This window comes from Natator depressus, chromosome 8 (genome assembly GCF_965152275.1).
Source record: "Natator depressus isolate rNatDep1 chromosome 8, rNatDep2.hap1, whole genome shotgun sequence".
Taxonomy (NCBI): Eukaryota; Metazoa; Chordata; order Testudines; family Cheloniidae; genus Natator; species Natator depressus.
This window is the reverse complement of record NC_134241.1, coordinates 36,372,764-36,387,641: the sequence shown is the minus strand read 5'-3', so window position 1 is coordinate 36,387,641 and position 14,878 is coordinate 36,372,764. Positions and strand designations below refer to the sequence as shown.

At 42.2% G+C, this 14,878-nt stretch overlaps 1 protein-coding gene across 13 annotated transcripts in view; it reads right to left on the bottom strand.

Annotated features, from left to right (window-relative positions):
* ANKHD1 (ankyrin repeat and KH domain containing 1) overlaps positions 1-14,878 on the bottom strand; it is a 207,021-nt gene that overhangs the window by 177,009 nt on the left and 15,134 nt on the right. For 12 of the 13 annotated variants that reach the window (XM_074960743.1, XM_074960744.1, XM_074960749.1 and 9 more), the window contains exon 2: positions 4,187-4,340. In XM_074960743.1, the coding sequence (XP_074816844.1) occupies positions 4,187-4,340 (154 nt within the window). Of the gene's footprint in view, positions 1-4,186; positions 4,341-14,878 lie in introns of those variants that run through there. The other variant, XM_074960755.1, reaches the window with a different exon arrangement.

Genomic DNA, 14,878 nt, shown 5'->3' with positions numbered 1-14,878 from the left:
CTGCCCCGCTCCTCTCTCTTCCCCACCTCTGGCTCCTCATTCCATTCCCACTCTCCTTGCCTACCCACTCTGCACTTAGAATCATAGGACTGGAAGGGACCTCAAGAGGTTATCTAGTCCACTGCCCTGCACTCATGGCAGGACTAAGTATTATCTAGACTAGACCATCTGTGACAGGGGTTTGTCTAACCTGTTCTTAAAAATCTCCAATGATTAAGATTCTACAACCTCCCTAGGCAATTTATTCCAATGCTTAACAATCCTGACAGTCAGGAAGCTTTTCCTAATGTCCAACCTAGCCTTCCTTGATGCAATTTAAGCCCATTGCTTCTTTTCCTATCCTCAGAGATTAAGAACAATAATTGTTCTCCCTCCTCCATATAACAACCTTCTATGTACCTGAAAATTGTTATGTCCGCTCTCAGTCTTTTCTTTTCCAAACTAAACAAACCCAATTTTTTCAACCTTCCCTCATAGGTTATGTTTTCTAGACTTCTCAGGCCTCTCATCCAAGCTGCAGTCTCCTTGTGCAGTCAGTCCAAGTTTCCATTACAGCTGCTCATTGGATTGGTCACACCACCCACCCTAAGCTTCTAGTTCCAAACTCTTTGTCCAACCAGTCTCAATCATCTCCACCCCCGCACAAATTCCCAGTCCCAGTTTCTCTTTCCATCCCTGCCCATCGCCCCAGTTCCAGTCCCCACCTGGCTGTTACAACATACTCCTTTCTCACCCAATACCCTGGTTTGGCTTCTTCTCCCTCTGCGACTGAATCAGATGGCTTCCTCCTGCACCTTCATGAGTGCCAGCACAGGGGTCATTGAGAGACCAACAGAGCTCTCAGTTCCAGTAACCAGCCCCACATGGACCCAGAACACCTTCAACCCTGTAGCCATGGAATGGCACATACAGAGTCTGGTCAACATTAGGAACTGAGAGGTGGAGCATGCAGAGTGAGGACAATTTTAGCTGCCATGAATTCTCGAAGCATGTGCAGAGTTCTCAAGGGCTTATAAACTGGCCAAGTTTGGGGAGATTTTCACTGGAACAGCAAAAGAACATCCCTGACACAAAGGCCACCTCCCTGCTAAATTTCAAGTCCCTGCTCTCAAGTACAGGGGTGGCTGAGGCTTCTCAAAGAAAAGGTCAGACTTTTAAAATTGGCAATTCAATGTATTTTACCTTAGCCCCTTTCCCAAAAACTTGTGTGAGGTAGACACCTGGCATGGAAATTTTTAGCCCAAACGATTGAAGTTCAGAAAAGTTTTAAGCAACTGAAAACAGGGTCTTATGGGAAGTGTCAGGCACCCTTAACAGGTGATCCTACCAGCCCTGCCAATAATTTAGTTCTTCTAATCTTGTTATAAGTCACTTTTACCCCATAATTATTTTGTTGTTCCTCAATGAACTGCCAGTTTGTGTGGACCTGTGTAGTTCCCAGAAATGAACAGTGCTTCAAGATGAAATGTCACTGCCTGAGGGAGTACAAAACAGAATATTTTACTTATGGCTTCAGACTGCCTTTAGCTGTCAAACTATATCCTCCTTTTAGAGTGAAGAATTCTAGGGTTTGTTTTAAAAATTACATATTCCCCAATTAAGAGAGAAGATAAATTTCAAGTAAGAGTCATGACCCATTTTTTCCTACCATGGGTCAGGTGACTTAGCCCCTCCCCCTGTTGCAGCAACATCTTGAAACCTTATCTGGCTTTTCAGAAAGTAGCATTTGTCTAACAAAGGACAGCAGTTTCTAAAAAAGGAAGAGTTATCTTAAGTCTTCTACTCTGTTTCCCACATTGCTTCAGATGCGATACCCAACTTCCATTTTTTCCACTTACCATTCCCCTTTCAAAGAGCTCTGACCATGCTTCTTCCAAGCACTATCAGAAATAAACAAGAGGGAGCACTGGTTGACTAGAACTACTTTTAAAGATTAAGTTGTGTTTTAAATGTGTTAATTAAAATGTTAGCTGACAACCATTTTTTTTAGTCTTGGCAGGGCCACTATCTTGTTCTTATGTCTAATCCTGTAAAATAACTGGATGCTACAAGTACAGGTGCAAACACAGAGCTTGTGGCTCAAGAAGCTCCATACAACCAGTTATTCAGACCCCCTTCCCATTCCAGATATACACCCAGAGCAACAGGCTTCAGAAATCTTTAGGATGGATATAGCACACTAGTAACAGTCTCTTCCCTATCCTCCTCTGGCAAAAAGGGGCAACTCAAATGGGTCAAATATTTCAATTCCTGTGAGAGAAGCCTTAGGACATTCTCGTCCACACAGGCCAAGCGTCTGTCCATGAGACAGTTGTACCAGTTTTAATTTAAATATGTTTAAGCACTATTTTAGTTGAACTAGTACAAAACTGTGTGTTGATACTCTGATCCTGTTTAAGTATGGCTTACTTTGGTTCATCTTAAGTCAGTAATGAATAGAACTAAGCTAAGCCAAAAGAAACTACTCTTAACTGAATAAATACCTACACAAGTTTTGTAACACTAATTAAAGACTTCACCTTTAAACTGGTGTAACTGTGTGGATAAATCTGTATGCCCCTTTTGGATAGATTTATACTGGAATAAAAGGTGCGGGCTGTTTTAAAAATATGTTAGCAAACATTTTAAAAACCAGTCTATAAACAAGGCAAGGTGTATTTTAGCACATTAGCTAGTCATGGTATACCCTAGGCTTGCCTCAACCATGTAACTTGTGTTGAAGTGTTTAAAATGTACCTTGCCCCACGTACACTAAAATTTTAATATGTTAAAATGTGTTAGCTATCATTTAGAGATACATACACACACACCCCACCCCCCCACACACACACCTTAGCCCAGTCTAGACATACTAGAGATAGTAAGGGACTGTTCTCTTCTTCCCCAAGGCCAGGAGGGTCTGTCCCTAGGAGATGGCTCACAGGAATTCATGCTTATCTACAGATCTGGTGTTTCTGCTCCCTCATGCCCCTTTCTCTGACTCTCTTTTCACTCCTAACCCATTCTTCTCCTGGCAGCAGTTAATAAAGCTGCCACCAATTCCTTGATGGGACAACACGGAAAGCTGTCCCAGGGTTTGGACAGGGAGCTAAAAAAGAAAGTGGGTTAATGTAGGTTTGGGCATTCCACTGTGAAATTGAATTTTGAGATTATGCACAATTTAGAAATACTGCCTAAAGCCTGAATGAACGATAGCCTTCCCCCAAATATGGAGCATATTTTGGGTGGGAGGCTGCTTATGCTCTTAAAACAGGAAACAGCTTGAAGTCATTGTCCTACTCAATTCTAAAAATATTTTAAACTGAAATTTGCCTTTACAAAAATTCAATTTGACCACAAACTTACCAGTTTGAGCAAGTGTCTTTAAGTAACACTAAGCACCACCATGATTTCTTGAAAGGGCTATGTTTTCTTTTCATTGTTAACATTGTATACTTTCTGCATTTCTTAGCTTGCCAATTTCACTTTCTGGGTTTCATGCACTAGTACAATGCTGCAAATATCTGACTGCAAATACTAAAAGGTAACATTTAAATCCAATCAGTAAATGCTTTCATTGAAGTTCAACAATATAGGGGCAGTATTTCTATTAAGAATTTGATTTATAATTTTTCAGGCTCTAAAACCTATATTTTTGTCCTACCTCATGGTGACAAACATAACTACAAATGAGAAAACATTTTGATTACATAAAGCTAGCCCCAGGAAGTCTCTTAGAAAAATATAGAGTTTGAACTATTTTGCATAGAGGTCAAAGACTGATTCAAGTGAATACAGCTGTATTTGACAGCCAAAGCAGAGCACCAACATTTCACCTGTAAATTTAGTGAAATAATGAGTTCAGGATTACACATCACTACTCTATGAGGGAAGGGAAACATGGCAGTTTAGCAAACCAGTTTCCTTTCCTTGCTCCTTTAACCCTCATCCTTAAAATTACTTTTACTCTTAGCCTGGTTGATGACAAATGCCATTTATTTCACATTTATACATTATAAATGAAGTAATACTGACTCAGAAAACCGCTTAAATGAGTAACTATGAACTGTCACTTTTCTCAGACTCTCCACCACCAAAATACATTTAAAACCTGGTCAATGTTTCATGTGATGGAAAAACAACAAAATGACTGAACTTGTGAAGGCAAAGCTTCCAATTACAAGAAAATACTATACAAACATAGTACCTGCTGCTTCTAGCAAAGCTTCTAATCTTGCTTGTGTTTCTGGATCCACAGTTCTTAAATCGGCTCCTTCTGCAGCACTTGATAAGAATAACTCGGATGTTGTTTTAAGCACTGGGTTATCCAGGTCTTCTTGGTCCAAAATAAATGACTCAACCTGTTTTGAAGTTAGAGAAATAAAAACCATGAAACGCCAAACTACAAAAATACTATAACTTCATTATTTTCTTTAAAAGAATATTATAGCACTTTATTTTAAGCAGTTTTCCTATCAAACTTTTTTTGTTAGAAATTGAAATAGTACTAAACTACACCATCAAGCATAAGACTATGGAATTTAAAATGTTTTGAAAGGACTCTCTAGGTTAAAGGGATTAATAAAAGAATAGAGATTTTCACCTCTAAATCACCTGATCAAATCTGGCCCAGATCAACAGTGGTATTTATAAACTGAGTTTGTTATCTCCATTGAATTCCTGAAACGGAGAGACGTCCTCATCAAAATCCACACTTAGGCCTTTTGTACACTAAGGCCTGGTCTTTTTAAACTGGTTCTGCGTACACTGCACGATAATGCACGAGGTGTTTACAATGGTCATAACTGCTGGGGTGAGCTGAACGGGCTCCATGCTTGCTGTGCTATGGCTTCTGCTCCTGCTCGGGCAATCCAGGGAAAAGGGCGCAAAACGATTGTTTGCCGTTGCTCTGGTGGAGGGAGAGGTGACTGACAACATGGCTTGCAGGGAATTAAAATCAACAAAGCGGGTGGCTTTGCGAGAAACAGAATGGCCCCCTCAAGGATAGAACTCAAATCTGGGTTTAGCAGGCCGTTGATTTCACGGAGGGAGGGAGGAGAAAATGAATACAAAACAAATCTGGTCTATTTCTTGTTTTGAGCCACTTCATCTATCTTTATACATCTTGCTGGCAGCAGACAGTGCAGTACGACCACTGGCCATCGTCATCACCTGAGTACTCGGCAGAAGATGGTGCAGTATGATCGCTAGCCATTGTCTTCTGCTGGCTGCAGATTAAAAGACAGTGCACTGCCGGAAGGACTGGATCGCCATGAGACTAAACTTAAAAGGGAAATGACCTGGCTGAGTCACTTCCATGTTTGCCCAGGCGCCCTGACCTCATCAAGGTTGGTTAAAGAGCACCCTGGACTACGTCGACGACGGCTACCAGTCATACTGCATTGTCTGCGGCCAAAAGGCAATAAACTCTTGCTGTGTAGCAATGCAGTACAGCGTCTGCCAGCACCCAGGAGACGTATGGTGACAGTGAGCTGAGCGGGCTCCATGCTTGCCGTGGTATGGCGTCTGCACAGGTAACTCAAGTGCAAAACGACTGTCTGCCCTTGCTTTCACGGAAGGAGGGAGGGAGGGAGGGAAGGCGGGCCTGACGATATGTACCCAGAACCAACCACGACAATGTTTTAGCCCCATCAGGCACTGGGATTTCTACCCAGAATTCAAATGGGCAGCGGAGACTGCAGGAACTGTGGGATAGCTACCTACAGTGCAACGCTCTGGAAGTCGACAGTTGCCTTGGTACTGTGGACACACTCCGCCGACTACATGTACTTAGAGCATTTGTGTGGGGACACACAATCGACTGTATAAAAATGCTTTCTACAAAACCGACTTCTATAAATTCGACCTAATTTCGTAGTGTAGACAAGGCCTAAGTTTTGCAGGTATAGCTATACCAGTATAGCTAAAACTGACAAAATCCTCATAGTGTGGATGTAGTTGTAACTGTGCTCTGAAATGACATAAGCTATACTGGTCTACATAGCACCCTCCTTAGGGCTTATACCTGCACAGCTCTGTTTGTTAGGGGTGTCAGATATATTACACCCTTAACAAACACAGCTATACTTATATAACAAGTGTAAATCAGGCTTTATATCCCTGTTGTGGGCTACCCTGGAGAGGCGGATGAGATAAGATGAAAACTGCTATCCTATCACTCTATGCATCAGTGGTTCTCAACCCACAGGCCACTTGCAGCCCAAAGAGCACACAGCTGTGGCCCATGTGACATCCTGAGAGCCGTGTGTGTATGTATATATAACATACACACACTGGATACAGCCCACATAATATACAGGGAGCTGCATATGCAGCCCACAACGGTAAATAGGTTGAGAACCACGGCTCCAGGTGATCTCTAGATAAGATCTGAGGGTTCTCCATTAAGGTCAAGTAGAGTTTTACAATGAAATATTGCCTTTATATAGTAAAAACTTAATTATCTGTTCATTACCCTATTGGTATATTCCTACTAAGTGATGTTGAACAGATGCTCACCTTACACACCATCGCTCTTATGGCCCTCTTTTACCCATTCTCTTTTCTCTTCCTTCTAACTCTCCCAATTCCCACTACCCCATTCCACCCTTCTAAAATGATCAGCAGTTAGATAGTTACTGCTTACATTTAAAGTGTCATCATTTGGGGATTTGTGTTCACATCCTAGTGAGATTAAGGAGGACGGGGAAGTTCATTATTCAAAACCATTGGTTCAGACTGTCTGCAGACTCAGTAACAATCATACAAACAGACTTTAACTGTAGGTCACAAGGGCTAGAATTTCTTTTTTTAAACTTTAGATTCCACAGAATTTGATGTGCCATTCAGGCCATAATTAGATTGGATGGATAAAATGTTTGACATCACTAGACTTGACAACTTCTGCTAAATACATTTTCCAGAAAAGCAATGTTTGCTGTATGTTAGCACAGTACTTTTAAGTGGAATAGTGCGCTACTCTTAGTGTAGATTGCAGCCAGCTGGTGTCTGTTCAAATAAAAGACTGAGCAGTTTGTCACCACAAGAATTTTAAGAAGCGACACTTCTGGTTTAGCAAAAATACAGACCATATGCATATTATGATTAATACAGTTATGCTACTAATATTGAGGAAATATACTACTGTGAGCAAGAGAGAGTTGAGAGGTTAAGGAATAACAGCTTAGCAGCTACATCAACATGAATGAAGTAGACAAGCCATTTATGACTCAAAATATATTCCTACACTAAGATTTTTCTGCTGCACAACTCCAATTCCACGTTATGTTCACTTAAGGACTAGAGTAAACAGATCCCTGTTAGCCTGAGGGAATCTTCTTCACACTTATGAAATACACAGGAGTGTATTTCATTATTTTTGTTCATGATAAAAACCATTACACCTTGGACAGGTGACTTAGCTCAGAGCTTTGGCCTGAATTAAGATTCATAATTTGTTCAATTATCCCAGTAACTTGTAGGAAGAATGCCATCCTACATGTATAACAAGTGGCTGCACAATAAAACCAATATATTTAACTTATTTCAATTATATCCAAGAAGTTATATATTGTATCCTCACATAATTTCATTACAGACAAACGGATCTTCCTTTTGAAGATATACTAAACAGGATGAACGTTTTAGCTATCACTGAAGTGACCCTGTGCAAAATGCCATGCATACTCAGCAAGTCTTGAAAATGACTTATTTTTTGGCAAGTTTGCCCAAACTTTACAGGAAGATTGACCTCCCTAACTATAAATTAGTACAGTCTATTCCATGGATTCTGCTCCATTCAAATTTTGTTTCGTGTGACTTCATTTCTGGCCCTCTCATAATACATGACGCGGAGGCAAAGGACAATTTCCTCCTTGACTATTGCCAGCAGACCAAACTCAGGGTTCTTCTATACTACAAAATTAAGTCAACGTACAGACACCAAAATAATTAAAGCAGCGGTTCATGCCCATGCTTGCTCTTTCTGTTGATGGTGCATGTCCTCACCAGGAGCGCTTCAACGAACTGAAGTGGGACATTGTGGGACACTGACAGCTGGAGCCTGATACCAGTCAGCCTCTGTTTTTGGAGAATCAAGGCGCAGTATCTAGTATGTCTGACTCATGAAAGATACACCACCACCACCAATCTCTGCTTGAACCAAAACCGATCAGAGAAAAGACCTGCAGAGAGCAGTGAAGGGCATTGGGAGACACACCTAGACTCCTCCTGACAAGGGTGACAAGATTAAGACTTCTCCATTAGCATACAAAATGGAGAATGGAGAACAGAGAACTGCACTGAACTCTGGGACCAGAAAAGCAGGGAAGCACTGCATCACGGGAGTCTCTGCTCCAGATATTAATGAACCTATGCCTCCACACACCCAGCTCAGCAGTCAGACCAATTTAGTAATAAATCCTTGATTGATATCCAAAATACTGAAGCAGCCTAGTTGCATTGTGAGCTCCCTGGAAGAAACCACCACCCATAACCAAGAGTGATCAACTCCTATTATCTAGCCTAAAGAAAACCCTTTACATATATCAGTTTACATATAAACAAATCTAGTGTTCCCCCTTGAACCATTGTATTTTCTCTACAAAAATCCCTACTCACCCTCCAGTCAGTGTTCTGATACATGGATCCAAACCCTGCATCAATTTCACTGGGATGCCATCTCCTGACTGACCATGCTGGGGGGTCTGTCTGCCTCCAGAACTCAGGACCCTGAGCTACCACCATCACCTGGGAACCCCGACCAGTTCAAGCTTCATGGAAGTGGTGAGATCCCCCTCTTTCACTCTCCCTCTCTGTTTTCTTTTCTACCTCGGGTATTAACCTTTAATAATGTAACTTATGTTGGTTTAGGCTCTCCTTGTGTAGTTATCACTATTATTCAATAACTAACTTTTATGGTTAAGCTGGCTGCTTCTCTCTCTCTGAACTTTACTCTTGTGTTTTTAGCTTCCCCCATTTACTCTGCAGCAACACTTCTTTTACCTAAGCTAAAGATCCCTGTAGCGCCCAAAAATATTGTGGTGTTTGCTCATCAAGTGGGTTACTACCAGTACAATTGTGACGTGAAAGAGGGATAGGGACGTGTTAACATCCCTGACACAAAGGCCACCTCCGGGGGGGGGGGGGGGGGGTTAAAAGTGCTGCTTAACTCAGCCCATTGAGTACAGGGACATAAGGGGATCAGCTTGAGAGTGCTGATCCCCTTATATGTGCAGAGCAGAGAGTGCAGAGCAGTCCGCTCAGACTTGCTCTGTTAGTGCGTGTGTTAACATGTTCATCTAGTCCTAAGGCTGGAGGAACCCAGGTACTGCAAGATAGCTCCATTGGGAGGAGACTTGCAGAAGGAAGGAGTAGAGCTCCATATGAACACACAAGTGACATAAGCAGTACATTAATAGAATTACAGTACCCGCCCCCCGAAAAGTAACCCTAATAAATTAGCATACCCCAAAGTAACAGGCACATCTGGTAACAAACCTGGCAGCTCTGGAGCTGACAGCCTCAGGGCTCTCAGCTGGCCCACCCTCAGCTGTCTCATGTGCACAAGATCACAGCTGTGAGCCCCCCACCCCAACAGCAAGAGCTGTGAGCCCTCATGGGGCTTAATTTCACAGTATGGAGCCTACCAGCAGTGAAACTGACATTCTTGTCAGTTTCATGGCTGCTATTTCACATTTCAGATCGGACTCCAGCTGTCAGCCTGTTGGAGTCTCACAGACAGAACCCCCTTCCATCTCTGCCCTAGGCACTCTCAGCCAGGAGTTGGAGGGGAAATGTGAAATAATAGCAGGTATTAAACTGACAAGAATGTAAACGTCACTGCTGGTAGGCTCCCTTCTGTGAATTAAGCCCCCACACAGGCTCACAGTTGAGGCTATCAGCCCCGGGGAGGGGGCTCCCGGTGAGGGATGAGGAGGAGGGTAGCCCAAGAAGGGGCAACAGGGGGCGGTGGCAGGCAGCTCACAGCTTGTGAGCCCGCACCCCGCTGACTGCTCGGGCTGTCAGCACCAGGACTGGGGGCGAGGGAGGGCTCCATCCAACAACTTACTGTGTAAGTAACAGCGTCCATCACCCTAATTACATTGCCAAAGGCACTACACTTCTCACGGAGGTGGAGTTATTATGTCAGTGTAGTAGGCCACTTACTTTGGCAGCATCAGTATTGTAGTGTAGAAACTGACATAATTAGGTCAATTTAAGCTGTTTTATGTAGACCTAGCTGTAGCGTAGACTAAGCCTCATTCTTATTTGCAAAGACAAGGGCCAGCAACAGCACCCCTCCCTGCTTTGGTCAATGGCACAATACTTGTTCTTTGCTAATCTAATAGTTTAAAGTTCACGGTTTTACCTCTCCACATAGAAAGCACATTTTAGTGGTGTGGACCTGTTCTGAATCAAAATCATTTCCTTCAGTTAAAATTCTTCACTGAAGTTATATTCACATAAGTCTAAATTTGAACTTTCTTGCAAGACAAAAAGCTACACAGTCAGACAGACATCTACAATTTCCAACCATGAACCAGATAAGAGACAGGAAGTTTTAGACAAAAAGAAGAGATTTAGTATTGCTGCAATTTCTCTTCTTACACAAAATCCTTTTGTACCCCATCTCCTTTGAGTTTGCCTTTAGATTCAACTTACTTGTAAAACCTATCAGAAGATAGTTACATTTAAAGTTTCAAAACGATATCTTATTGCATGTACATGCTGTCACTTTAAAAATGTGCTGCCCACTAGTTCTGTATCATAGTGCAACATGGAAGCTGCTTGTCACACAATTTAAGATGACAAAGGCAACTTCCCAGATCACTGTATTAGCTTGAAATTTAATAAGTTTTTTTAAAAAGTGTATCTATATTAAAGAGGGCTGAACAAAGAAGTTGCTGCCATAATGTAAAAAAAGTTACATAATGTAGCTGAAGCTACAATCCATCATTCAAAATAATTTCCTAAATATGCATTTACAAATTTGCTTCTCTTGTGGCAGCACTGAATACCCCCCACACAAGCATAGCCTTAAGTATGAAAATACTAAGAATACAAACAAATTACAGAAGTGGCTAAGCCAGGGTTGCCAGGGCCTTTTTTCGTGTTAAGACAAGATTTCACCATCCAAAAGAGACTGAAAATTGGCTAACTGACATTGTTTCTCTGACATTGGGGACACAGCTATTAGAATGAACAAAGATTCTCTATCCCTACAACTGTCAGGAAGAAAAACTGTATTAGCAGGATTATATTAACTCAAACTAGAAATATCTGTTCATTTAAATATTAAGCATATGTGCTTCTGTAACTTTTTAAATAAAAATTAAGTTTGTGCAAGCTAGGTTCAGCCCTAAAGACCCTGAAAAGTTACTAATATGACACCTGCAGAATTTGGGCTCTTTGATTTAACCCAATCAGAACTGTAGTGAAATGACAGAGCAACCAGTCACTGAGCTATTTTTGGACTACTTTGTGAGCTGCTTGGGGCAGCTAATAGGCATCTTATTTGGTAGCTGATTAGATATGTATGTGAAAGTGTTGATTTAAGACATAGCTGCTCAGTAAAATTGCAACACCCATTGTAAATGTTCAGCAATTCCCAGGAACCAAGAATTCAAAGGATGTGGCAAGCTACTACTACTGGACAACAAGCAACTGGACATGAGCAGGGACACTGAATACTGGCACGCTTAACTGCATTATTCTAGCTCACAGACCTTTGCTGAAGCATTGCCAAAGGACTGCAGCAGCCACGGAGAGGTTTACAGATCCAATTACAAACGAGCTCATCTCTTTATAGCAAATGCGTTCACAAATATTTGACAACTATATAGATATTCATAGGTCAATAGCAAGACTGGGTTTATTTCAGGACAGGGGTGTGAGATACTGGATCAACATCACAGGTTTTAAACGCCTCCAAGACAGCTTTGCAAGAGCAACACTAGTTGCTTTAAAAGAAAGGCAATAAATTAGGCTACAAGTTTGTCACTGAGGTCACGGACTCCGTGACTTTCTGTGACCTCTGACTTCTGCAGCAGTCTGTGCGCCTAGCTCAGGCATCCCCTGTGCCAGTCGCACCAGCTGCTGCTGGGGCAATCTCGGGCCACCGCACCACCTCCCACAGCGGCAGCAGAGTTTGGGTGTGGGAGGGGGAAGAGAACAAGGTGAGGCGGGCTCTGGGCAACGCTTACTTGCAAGGCTCCCCGGAAGCGGTGACATCCCCCTCACTCAGCTGCTAGCACCTCAGGTAAGCACTGCCCAGAGCCTGTCTCACCCCACCCCATGCCCCAACCCCTTGCCCCCTCCCAAACCCAAACTCTGTTGCTGCTGGCGGATGGGGGGAGAGGCGCGGAGCCAGGTAGGAAGCCTACTGGCCCCGCCACCCGCGCCAACCCAGCACCTTCAGGTGTCCCGGGCCGCACACCCCAGCACCCAGGCCGCCCTCCTCCAGCACCCGCGGGGCCTCTGAGCAGCCCCCGCCAAGTTTTAGTCACAGGTATTTTTTAGTAAAAGTCATGGCCGGGTCACGGGCCATGATTGTGTGTTTACTGCCCCTGACTTGTCCGTGACTTTTACGAAAAATACCCAGGACTAAAACATAGCCTTAGCAATAAACTAAGGGACAGAAACAAAATCAGACTAAAGCCAGGTCTACACTAAACTTTTGCTGGTATATTTATGTTGGTTGGGGGGCAGGGCAGGGCAGATTTCACACACACACACACACACACACACACACCATTTCTATACCAGCAAAAGCCCTGATTAGATGCAGTTATACTGGCAAAAGAGTGCTTTTACCAACATAGCTTATTTTGCTCAGGGAAGCAGTCTAAACCAGCGGTTCTCAAACTGGGGGTTGGGACCGCTCAGGGGGGTCATGAGGTTATTATATGGGAGGTTGCGAGCTGCCGGGCTCCACCCCAAGCCCCGCTTTGCTGCCAACATTTATAATGGTGTTAAATATGTAAAAAAAAAAAGTGTTTTTAATTTATAAGCAGGGGGTCGCACACAGAGGCTTGCTATGTGAAAGGGCCACCAGTACAAAAGTTTGAGAACCACTGGTCTAAACTATACCAGCAAATGCACTCTTAACTGTACCAGCAAACTTTGGTTAGATTAGATTAAGATATAGACAAGGGAGAGAGAAAACTGATCCCTAGAATCAGCACTTTGTTTTGCTAAGTAAGATGATTTTTATACAAAAAGGAATTCAGAAGTGACAAAAGCAAAAGAGAACAAATGTGTACTTTTGTGTTGGAAAGTGAAAGCTGCAGTATTACCATTTCTTTAGGTGAGTGTCTTCTAGATGCAACCCAAAAAACCTCAACTTTTAGTGGCAGGGACCATTTTAATATTGTGCGTTTGTACAGCACCAAGCACAATGGGGTCCTGGTCAACGACTGAGGTCTCCTAGTCAGCACCACAAGATTATTCTCAATCTTGGCTAACCTGCAAGTAAAACTGAAGTTTAAGTTACCAAGTTTCTTTTTAAACCACTATTTTTAAAACAGTGTTGCTATCAATAAGAGTTACCATCACTAGTATTTCTGCTCTAGATAGGATTGCTAAATGAAAGTGGGTAGTTACGGAGTGGCTGCCGTGACTGTGGAAGTGAACTGCACAAGGGGTTCATGAGTTACGGTCCCCTAAATACAGAGGCTCAGAGTCTTAATTTTGTCACTTTGTAGCAAAAGACAAATGAGAAATTCATTTACTGAATTAATCTAGTTAAGATCTATTGTTCAAGACCAAAATGTGATTAAATGCCTGAACAATTTTAAAATTATGTTTAAGTATTAATGTCAGAATGGTATACCAGCTCTAACAAATCAGGACTTCACATTATTGAGGATCTAATTTTCTTTTTATAAGTTTCTAGCCCTGAGACGGACCTCAAAATGGAGAATATACAGGAAGAACTGGAAATATTAGTACGTAAGATAATTTATGATTTAACTGGCATCACAGAGACTTGGTAGGATAAGTAATGACTGGAATATTGGTATAGAAGGGTGGCTTATTCAGGAAGGCAGGAAAAAAGGGGGTGTTGCATTATACATCAAGAATATATACACTTGTTCTGAGGTAAGAAGTAGGTGAGGGGCAGAACAGTTGAAAGTCTCTGTGTAAAGAGAAGGGGGGAAAAATAGTGGTGACATCATGGTAGGGGTCTACTATGAACCACCAAATCAGGAAGAAGGCATTCTAGAACAAATAAATATCTAATACAAGACCTGGTAGTAAAGGGGGACTTTAACTAGCCAGAGAGCTGTTGTGGTAAAGTAATATGGTGAAACGATTTCCAGTAAGTTCTTGGAATGTATTGGGGACAACTTTTTGGTTTAGAAAGTGGAGGAAGGACAGCCATTTTAGACTTGATTCTGACCAACATAGAGGAACTGGTAGTGAATCTGGAAGGCATATTGGGTGAAAATCATCATGAAATGATGATTTCATGATTCTACGGAAAGGAAAGAGCAAGAGCAAGACAAGACAAAGCTTTAACAAACTCAGGATTGGTAAGTAAGGTCCAAAGAGAAAAAAATTAAGGGCTAAAGTAGTCCAGGGGAGCTGGTAGTTTCTCACAGGGGCAATATTAAAGGCATAACTACAAACTATCCCAATTTGATGGAAAGATAAGAATAGTAAGAGGCCAATACAGAACTCCTGATGAAGCCATAATGACCTGAAAAATTGAAAAGGAATCCTAAAGAAGTGGATACATGGACAAATTGCTAAGGAGGAGTACAAGAGAACAGCACAAGCATGTGGGGACAAAATCAGAAAGGCTAAAGCCCAAAATGAATTACACCTAGTAAGGGACACTAAATGCAGGTTCTTTAAATGCATTAGGAGCAAGAGAAAGATGAAGGAATGCGTAGAT